Below are 10,725 nucleotides of genomic sequence, written 5' to 3'. Positions count from 1 at the left end.
CCTTCCTGTCCTCTCATCTCTGTCTAAACATATACTACCATATTGAGAGGTATCCTCCGTGCCTGTCTGATCTCTAAAGCTTAGCGGATGTTTCTCCATATTGAGAAGAGTCTCCTTTTATCCATCTCTCCATAGGAACCTTCTCTATGTGTATCCGCGGGGCCTTAACTTCAGCAGTCGCCAGGGGTCCATGAGAAATATCGCTGTAAAGATTCAGTTCATGGCTGGAGAGGACCCCAACCAGGCCTTACCGGTGAGAGTACAGGCAGAGTGCTGGTATTTAGTCACTGACTGAATGAATGAGGAGGAGTAAAGGACCGGTTGATGGGCCTGTGGACAGGGGTGTGTAAGCATGAACCTCCTTTGCCTTTGTATGCAGGTGATATTCGGCAAATCGAATTGCAGCGAGTTCTTCACTGAGAGTTGCACAGCTGTCGTGTATCATAATAAGTGAGTAATTACATACTAACTGCAATACTGCCCACATCCCCCAGCATTATTGTACCGAGATCACCCCACCCCTTACAGTACAGACCGGGTCACCCATTATTGTACCGAGATCACCCCAACCCTTACAGTACAGACCGGGTCACCCACTATTGTACCGAAATCACCCCAACCCTTACAGTACAGACCGGGTCACCCATTATTGTACCGAAATCACCCCAACCCTTACAGTACAGACCGGGTCACCCATTATTGTACCGAGATCACCCCAACCCTTACAGTACAGACCGGGTCACCCATTATTGTACCGAGATCACTCCACCCATTATTGCACCAAGATCACCCCACCCCTTACAGTACAGGCCTGGTCACCCATTATTGCACAGAGATCACCCCACCCCTTACAGTACAGACCGGGTCACCCATTATTGCACAGAGATCACCCCACCCCTTACCGTACAGGCCTGGTCACTCATTGCACAGAGATCACCCACCCCTTACAGTACAGACCTGGTCACCCATTATTTCACAGAGATCACCTCACCCCTTACAGTACAGGCCTCGTCACCCATTATAGCACAGAGATCACCCCACCCCTTACAGTACAGGCCTGGTCACCCATTATTGCACAGAGATCACCCCACCCCTTACCGTACAGGCCTGGTCACTCATTGCACAGAGATCACCCACCCCTTACAGTACAGACCTGGTCACCCATTATTTCACAGAGATCACCCCACCCCTTACCGTACAGGCCTGGTCACTCATTGCACAGAGATCACCCACCCCTTACAGTACAGACCTGGTCACCCATTATTTCACAGAGATCACCCCACCCCTTACAGTACAGGCCTGGTCACCCATTATAGCACAGAGATCACCCCACCCCTTACAGTACAGGCCTGGTCACCCATTATAGCACAGAGATCACCCACCCCTTACAGTACAGACCTGGTCACCCATTATTTCACAGAGATCACCCCACCCCTTACAGTCCAGGCCTGGTCACCCATTATTGCACAGAGATCACCCCACCCCTTACAGTACAGGCCTGGTCACCCATTATTGCACAGAGATCACCCCACCCCTTACAGTACAGGCCTGGTCACCCATTATTGCACAGAGATCACTCCACCCATTATTGTACAGAGATCACCCCACCCCTTACCGTACAGGCCTGGTCACTCATTGCACAGAGATCACCCCACCCCTTACAGTACAGGCCTCGTCACCCATTATAGCACAGAGATCACCCCACCCCTTACAGTACAGGCCTGGTCACCCATTATTGCACAGAGATCACCCCACCCCTTACCGTACAGGCCTGGTCACTCATTGCACAGAGATCACCCACCCCTTACAGTACAGACCTGGTCACCCATTATTTCACAGAGATCACCCCACCCCTTACAGTACAGGCCTGGTCACCCATTATAGCACAGAGATCACCCCACCCCTTACAGTACAGGCCTCGTCACCCATTATAGCACAGAGATCACCCCACCCCTTACAGTACAGGCCTGGTCACCCATTATTGCACAGAGATCACCCCACCCCTTACAGTACAGGCCTGGTCACCCATTATTGCACAGAGATCACTCCACCCATTATTGCACCGAGATCACCCCACCCCTTACAGTACAGGCCTGGTCACCCATTATTGCACAGAGATCACCCCACCCCTTACAGTACAGACCGGGTCACCCATTATTGCACAGAGATCACCCCACCCCTTACCGTACAGGCCTGGTCACCCATTGCACAGAGATCACCCATCCCTTACAGTACAGACCTGGTCACCCATTATTTCACAGAGATCACCCCACCCCTTACAGTACAGGCCTCGTCACCCATTATAGCACAGAGATCACCCCACCCCTTACAGTACAGACCTGGTCACCCATTATTTCACAGAGATCACCCCACCTCTTACAGTACAGGCCTGGTCACCCATTATAGCACAGAGATCACCCCACCCCTTACAGTCCAGGCCTGGTCACCCATTATTGCACAGAGATCACCCCACCCCTTACAGTACAGGCCTGGTCACCCATTATTGCACAGAGATCACCCCACCCCTTACAGTACAGGCCTGGTCACCCATTATTGCACAGAGATCACTCCACCCATTATTGCACCGAGATCACCCCACCCCTTACAGTACAGGCCTGGTCACCCATTATTGCACAGAGATCACCCCACCCCTTACCGTACAGGCCTGGTCACTCATTGCACAGAGATCACCCCACCCCTTACAGTACAGGCCTCGTCACCCATTATAGCACAGAGATCACCCCACCCCTTACAGTACAGGCCTGGTCACCCATTATTGCACAGAGATCACCCCACCCCTTACAGTAAAGACCGGGTCACCCATTATCCCATCCCATTAGTTTCTGGTTTTGAACTGTGAATATCTCCCCTGTCTGTCATCCCATCTCACCCTCAGATCTCCAGAGTTCTACGAAGAATTTAAAATGAAAATTCCAGGAAATATGACTGAAAACCATCATCTCCTCTTCACCTTCTACCACGTGAGCTGTCGGCAGAACCAGACCTCCGCGTTAGAGACCCCTGCGGGATATACGGTAACTAGAGGCTGTAACAGATAGGGTCTTACATACATGTACTGCAATAATGTGGTATAACCTGACAGCACAGTGTTCTCCCCAGAATTTTTTTCCAGCCATGTGGCATCAAGAAGTAGCCGGGTGGGGGCCTTTGCAATTATGCTCGCGCCGGGAAAAGGGGCATCTCCCTTACCATTCCAGCCCAACAGGTCTCAGGCTGTTCCCCCACTGGCGCTTAGTCAAAAGTGCCCATTATGCAGTGCCCCCTGTAGTTATCCCTATATGCTGTGCCCCCTGTTTCTACTTCAGGGTCCATAGGGGGTCCACAGGGTTGACTTTGGGGTATAGGTTGGGAACCAAATCCGGGCACCACGCAGTTAAAGCTTTTAGCTCCCAGGATGCACTTGGATCCACTCTCCCTATAACCCCACCCCCAAGCCAGAGGCACTTCAGTTTAAGTTGGTGCCCGGCCGGAGTCGGGTCACCGTTTAGTGCAGTGGGGAGCTGATTAGCAGCCCCATAGCTTTATTTTTTCTAAAGGACAAAGTTTTTTTTTTTTATTTTTAGTTTGGATTCTTCAGAGCGGCAGCGTCGGACTGTCCATAGGACGTCTAAGCTGCCGCTCCGTCACCCTGCTGGCGCTGAGACGCCAGTACAGATCTGGGGATCTCAGCGGGACCCCAGAGTCTGTACTAGCCGAACTCTGCGGGCGCCCAGGACTGCTGCCGGATCCACGGGGAGCAGGTAAGGCGCGGGTCACCGCTTGCGGTGATCCGCGCATTTGAAATGCAGTCCTGTGCCTCCGGTCTCTGGGGACAGACCGGAGGCGCCGGCAGTGGCGGTGGGCCCCCCATACCCCGTGTGTCCACTAGACAACCAGGGACTTAGTGTTCGGTGCAGGGAGCCGGCGTCCCGGGGGTTAATAGCCGTCCAGGGGAGGCAGCCTTCCCTGTTACAGCGGCTCCTCCCCTCAGCTCAGCGCGCCTTTCAGTATCCATAGTCTGGCATCGCTGAGCTGCTTCCTCCGCGGGCCACGCTTCCTCTGAGGTCTCCAGCGGCCATTTTATCTCTGTGGTGCAGCAGAAATCTCTCAGGATGGCAGTTGGTCCAGTCCCCCTGCGTACCTCACCATCAGGTCAGTGTACACAGCGCTGTAGCCTTCCCAGACACTGAATCTGGGTAAGTTGCATGCAGTGTAATAGTGCAGTATATTATATGACATGTTTATGTATATATGTATATATCTGCATTGTATGTGACTTATGCTAGTGCTGACTGTACTTTATTCTCTCACCTGTCAGTGTATATCTATCCCTTTCCTTATCTGCCCTAATTCAGCTGTACTTAGGGTGGTTCTGAGACCTCACATTTATATACTTGTTAATATTTGTGAGGTTTGTCACATACTGTTGCGTGCTGAACGTTGCCATATTTTAGATGGAACTGTGTGTTGCATACGCTGAAAATGGGTCCCTGCAGCTAATTTTTAGTATCAGTCAGGACCAGTATAGCGCTGCTTGATCGCAAGGCTTGGTCAGATATGTCTGACCAGGAGATAGAGCGTTATACTGTACCCATTTTTACTATCCTGCAAGCCATGTGCTGCAGGTGTTAGTGCGGAGGATTTAACTCTTAAAGGGTTCTGTATGTGGCGTCATCGGGTGCCGGCCCCTTTCACGACCCCCTTGGGCGGTCTGTTTTCTCGGGATCCTCTCAATTGCGGATCGCCGGGCGGGCCCCATTGTTGTACCTCACTTGGGGTTACTTCACCATACTGCCCTTTTCATCTCAGGGTATCTCGCAGTTTCTTGCACTCTTCCCCTGTGACACAGACTATCGCTCCCTACAGGGGTTTTTCGAGTATATGAATTCCCCCTGGTGCCACCATAGTCTGTCATGCCCCTTGCAGGGATTACCACAACAGCCACCCTGGGTGGATGTCGTTTTTCTATGAAACGCAAATTGGCGTGGTTGACGCCCTGTGGTTACTTCCCAGTTGGCTCTGCTGTGAACTGGATACTGTTTTGGGCTCTTTCCCTCTTACACGGGGAGAAGCCTATTTCAAGTATTATTATCCCTGCTTTAGGGCTGGTAGCAGGTCCATTCTGGTTAGAGTGAATGTTGACCTACACCTGTATCATACACCCTCAGTATTACGTGCCTTCTGGTTCCCTGTTGCTGACTAGCTGGTGGATCGCATGGCGGGACTCTGGCTGTTGCCAGATATGAGGTATTACAACAGTGTTTGGCCTCCTGTCCCAAATTCCCTGAGGGTCATCACGAGCCCCTCCTGGGGTGGATGGGCGTTTTACTCGTCGGATTACAGACGTTACTACGCTTCCCATTCCTGCGTGGTCGGATTCTTCCGATCCGTAGGTGGTAACTCTGCCTGAAATCAGTATACTCGCTTTCAGGGGTTGTTACCCATCCTACCATGGCTATAGCATGGTTGGTTAATACTATTGCATACTGAGCTGATGCATTTGTAATGTTTTTTCCCCTCCAACACGTCAGGGGTTCAAATGTATTTGGTCGCTCACGTAATATATGCAGTTGTCATAGGTGGACATGCCTATATTGGATACCAGTCTCCTAACTTTCAGAGTTCCGGCTGCGACAGTATCCTCCGTAATACCCTATGGCTGCGCTCTGGGAATGCAGAGGTGCAGATACCATCTATAGGGTGGATCTTGTTGGGTCCTGACCTTGACAGTGGCAGTACAAATTTCCCGCCTTCAGCTATGCCCACTACAGGGCCTCAGACTAAGTCTATTAAGTCTTTTTGTCCTCTGGGTCAGCCTAAACGTCTGTTTCTTCATAGACTGTCAGCCTTTACAAGGGCCGACATATCCAGTACCGAGCAGGCCTGGACTGCCAGCCGATCCTGCTTATGAACCTACGGATATATCGTCAGCATGACGAGACAGGCCTACCACTGGGAGATGGCGATTTTCTCAGTTCGCCCGGTACTAGTGTCTAGTTGCCGGGGCTACGTGGGTAGGAGGGTACGCCCTCTCTTTGCTCCGGCGGCCTATTTCCATGTGATGGTACGCAGGCCCTTATTCGGATCCGAACAGGGCCTTACAAATCCAGAAAGCTATACAGTTGTTGCGGTAAGCGGAGCTCATTGGGCCATCCCCACTTTCTCAGCGAGGGACTGGTTGTTCTGCTTTCTTTCTGGTGCGGTGGCTGAATGGTCCTCTTTGGCCTATTCTCTGTCTCAATTCCCTGAACCAGTTCCTAAAGCTACCTGGGCTCAGGTGGCAAGCCCTATCCCTATGCTCCATCATACTATGTTTGGAACCTGGGGACTTTATGGTATCACTGGATATACAGGACGCGTGCCTACGGGTACTTACAGAGACCTTGCCTCAGCATGGACTGAGGTTTGCTGTATCACAGCACTTACGATTTTTCGGGCTCTGCCTGTTGGGACTGTTCTCAGCCCCACAGGGGTTTACCAGCGTTTTGGATTTTCTGACAGTTCTTCTGTTCAGTATATCCCAATGCTCCTGTACCTGGATGGCCTCCTGCTCTTAGCAGGATCACCGGGGTACTTTACAGCCGGGTCAGGTTGACTGTGGCTTCTTCAGGGTGCAGACATTTAATCAATGGGGAACAAGTCCTCCCTGCATCCCTCTCTGGGTATTCTTCACCTAGGAGCCCTGCTGGATTCTCAGAATCTGAGAATTCTTCTGGCGCAAGACGGCATCTCCACTCTTCCAGTAGGAGTACTTGGATGTCTGCGCAGTCGACATATGTCTTTACACTCTGGGATGCACGGTCCACTATTCAGTGTCTGCCTTTGGAAGGGTGGAATAGGCTTGGTTCCATTCCAGGCCTTTCCGTAATTGGCTTATCTCCAGATGGAACAAGTTTTTTCTGTCTGATCACTGTTCAAACGATGATGCTCTCCCCGGAGGCAAGTCGGTCCCTTTTCGGGTGACTATGGCCATCTCGTCCAGGGTATTCTTTGCTAAGGACAGTGTCTGTCTGGTTCGCATCCATTTCAGTGCAGTTGGATGTCTGTCGATTCCACCCTGTCAATTAACTTGTTGGAACTTTAGCCTGTCTTGGGCCTTCACTCTGGCATAGCCCTTGTTTCCCGGTGAACCTGAAAAAGTTCAGTCCGACAGGGTCAGAACAGTGGCTTCCTTTTTAGCAATACTGTTCGTTGGGTGGCAATGTCAGGTATGTCATACATTCGGACATTGTCTGAGGGTCTCCTCCCGACCATCTCGACAGTGTTCATTTCAGGTGCTCTCCATTGGGAAGCGGGAGTCCTCAGCCGTCACGACGTGCATTCCGGGGACTAGTCTCTTCCCCAAGAGAGGTTTCATCTCCTGGTGAGCAGGGGGGGGGGGGGAAGTCCTCCTGAGGTGACCCTCATGGCCTTCTGACTCTATCACACTATGGTGTTACAGTCCAACTCTGGGGATTCTGAAGCAACCTTCAGTGACTTTGTCGGTGAAGTGGTTCTTCCAATTTGCGTACCTGTGTTCTCCGGTCTCTATTCTTTCTCGAGGGAAGTGTTTCAATCGAGACGGAGATGCTTTCCTGCTGGTGGCTCCTGATTGCCCCAGATGTCAGGGGTACTTGGTTTTTCGGAGTCTCTCCATCGATGCTCCATTCCTGATGCTTCACTGCCCAGACCTGTTGTCTCAGGGTCCTGGGGTTTGCCTTGGACCTGGGTAGTTTGTCTTTGACTGCGTCCCTACAGTGGTCTTACGGCTTCCCTGGCTTTGTCATCGTTGGAATGATTAGAGCACATGGATCAGCTTTTGCTGGGACCTACCACAAACTGTGGCAGCCATAATTCTTATGGTATTATACCTGTCGATACGATCCTCTGGTGTCCAGGATTTCCAGATATTCTGGCATTCCTTCCGGCTGGCTTGGGTTTCACCCTCGGCCTGGCCTTTCTGACAGTGTGGATCTTTACACTGTCAGTATGATTAAGATATGAAATTGCTCCGCTCTGGTATCCAGTTCATCCTTTGGAGTGTTTTTCTGGATTATGCCTCCATTTGTCCTCCCTAGGGACTCCTTGGGAGTTAGTAGTGGTTCTTCGTTAACTCCGGGGAAAGTTAATGGAACCGCTGTTTGTGATAGCCATTACATGGTCTATTGCTTTGGCTTTCTCTCTTTCTCTCAGGGAGTTTATATCAACCAGGTGAGTGTCGTAATTGGGAGCGTTCTCACGTGGCTCCCTCTTCTGGACGGCAACATGTCAGGGTGTGAGTTGCTCTCACCTTGTGTTTCTTCTTAGTGATTTTTAGGTTCCATATTAGTCTGGAACTTATGGTGCGGCCATTCAGTCCCCAGTCCTCTCGGCTGGTGTGGCCTCATTGACTGTGGTCCGGCCTCTGTGGATTTATGTGATCCTGACGGAAATCGGACTCCTTATTGGTGCTCTGAGATTTCTGTTTTTTACAGGAAAGGATGGCCGGCCTATGGCCAAATGTTGGCTGGATGGCCTCGTATGTCTTCTTCAGGGGCCTACCCATGGGTAGGCCTTTCTGTTGTTGATGCTTGTTTTTTCTCGGGCGCTGTGGCGCCTTGGCTGTTTTGCCTTGCTAGGTGGCCACGTGGTCTTCTGTCCACACCTTTTTAAGGTTCTAGGCATTGGTTTCCTTTGCCTCTCAGGATGCTTCCTTTTTGGCGGCGGATTCTCCTCTCAGCACAGGAGCGTCCCCACCCTTGGTTGAACTGCTTTGGGACATCCCCAAGGTCAACCCTGTGGACCCCCTATGGACCCTGAAGTAGAAAACAAGAGATATGGTAAGAACTTACCTTTGTTATCTCTGTTTCTACGAAGTCCATAGGGTCCACAGGGCGCCCGCCCTGACGCACCTGGCTTCAAATGGGCTGTGTGGCTGGTCACCGGTTTTCCGTCTCCCATTTCTGTGAGTATGGTTATCGAGTGTTCCAGTTTTCTCTCTCTTTTTCTCTCCTCCTCCGGCCTTTGGCTACTTACTAACTGAAGTGCCTCTGGCTTGGGGTGGGCTTATAGGGAGAGTGGACCCAAGTGCATCCTGGGAGCTAAAAGCTTTAACTGCGTGGTGCCCGGATTTGGTTCCCAACCTATACCCCAAGGTCAACCCTGTGGACCCTATGGACTTCGTAGAAACAGAGATAACAAAGGTAAGTTCTTACCATATCTCTTGTTATTTGTGCCCTTTATACAGTGCCCCCTGCAGTTTTCCCCGTTATATGCATTGCCCCCTGTAGTTTTGCTTTGCCCTTATGTAGTGCCCCCAGACTTAAATAGTGTCACTTATGCAGTGCCCCCAGGCTGGCCCCTTATGCAGTGCCCCTAGGCTGGCCCCTTATGCAGTGCCCCAGGCTTAAATAGTGTCCCTTATGCAGTGCCCCCAGGCTGGCCCCTTTTGCCGTGCCCCCAGGCTTAAATAGTGTCCCTTATGCAGTGCCCCCAGGCTGGTCCCTTATGCAGTGCCCCCAGGCATAAATTGGGCCCCTTAGGCAGTGCCCCCAGACTGGTCCTGGCCCCAGGCCAGAACTTACCTTAACTTGATCGCCGCTCCCGCTGCCTCGCTCTGACTGGATCTAACTAGATCCAGCAGGCGCGCAGGGCAGGCTTCTCACGTAGCGGATGACGTCACCCGCGCAGTGCATCGCTGGGAACGCTTGCCTCTGAAGCGATCGGAGGCTTCTTTAGCCTCCGGTCACTTCAGAGGCCAGCGTTCCACAGCAGGGGGCAGGAGTTGGTGGGGGAAAGTGCCAGGCTGTTTCGGCCGGGGCGATGCGCCCGCAGAAAACAGCCTGGGGAGAACACTGCAGCGTTAGTACCTCAGTAAGTTGTCACACTGCTCTCTCCTTCATAATCATAAGAACATTGATTGGACATTTATCTCCTATCTAACCTGGTGTAACAAGTCATACAGTTGGAGAATCAAGTCCAACCATTTTGGTCCAGAAACTTGGTGGCCTCTTATGTGGTTCAGGCAGCCAACACTTTGCATCTAACCCTACAGCTTCAAATTTGGTCGGCAATTGTTCTTTCCCCTCACTGTTTGGATCTCCCTTGACTGCTGTGACAATATAACCCAACAACAGGTCTTACATTTTCTTTGTTACCTATTTGTTAACAGTGGATCCCGCTGATGCAACATGGCAGACTGCGAACTGGCTGCTTCTCTCTCCCCGTGTCTGTGGAGAAACCGCCGCCCAGCTACTCCGTACTAACCCCTGATGTGAGTATACCAATGGCTAAATGGGCGAAATACCAGATATATTGATGAAGGTAATATATTATGTGGGAGAAATATCCTGCAAGGATTTAATAGTCACTGTGAGACTGGTCTGTTGCCACAAAAGTCCAGCGATCCACCAACCCTCACATGAATGTATCGGATATAGAGGCTCAGGAAACCTCCTATATTCTACTATATCTAGTGGAAACTCACTGTTCAGAAGACGACCATTCATTAATCAAGCAGATTCAATTTTATTGGTGCTAATCTGGTTTAAGTTACTGCTCCCTCCCCACTACATCACTCCCCTTGTTTATTGGTAGGACCTGTGGATATACTTTCAGATTGTGTTGTAATCTGCTGTTTTCCCGCCAAAATTTGTTTCAGGTACCAGATGAGCAGATTATGTTGTCTCTTACCGGATTTGTTGTTTCATGTTCCAATAAATTAATGTCATTGTACTTGAGAACTGTGGTGGAAATGGAAAGAGCATT

General features: G+C 51.0%; 1 protein-coding gene across 12 annotated transcripts in view; it reads left to right on the top strand.

The window, feature by feature from the left end:
• Positions 1 to 10,725, top strand: part of DOCK6 (dedicator of cytokinesis 6) — a 112,766-nt gene that overhangs the window by 48,212 nt on the left and 53,829 nt on the right. For all 12 annotated transcript variants that reach the window (XM_088462213.1, XM_088462209.1, XM_088462216.1 and 9 more), the window contains exons 15-18: positions 136 to 253; positions 380 to 450; positions 2,897 to 3,035; positions 10,130 to 10,231. In XM_088462213.1, the coding sequence (XP_088318339.1) occupies positions 136 to 253; positions 380 to 450; positions 2,897 to 3,035; positions 10,130 to 10,231 (430 nt within the window). The remainder of the gene's footprint in view (positions 1 to 135; positions 254 to 379; positions 451 to 2,896; positions 3,036 to 10,129; positions 10,232 to 10,725) is intronic.

Source organism: Taudactylus pleione, unplaced genomic scaffold, assembly GCF_031769625.1.
Source record: "Taudactylus pleione unplaced genomic scaffold, aTauple2 ptg001161l, whole genome shotgun sequence".
Taxonomy (NCBI): domain Eukaryota; kingdom Metazoa; phylum Chordata; class Amphibia; order Anura; family Myobatrachidae; genus Taudactylus; species Taudactylus pleione.
The sequence above is the reverse complement of the archived record's forward strand: the minus strand, read 5'-3'. Positions and strand labels throughout refer to the sequence as shown.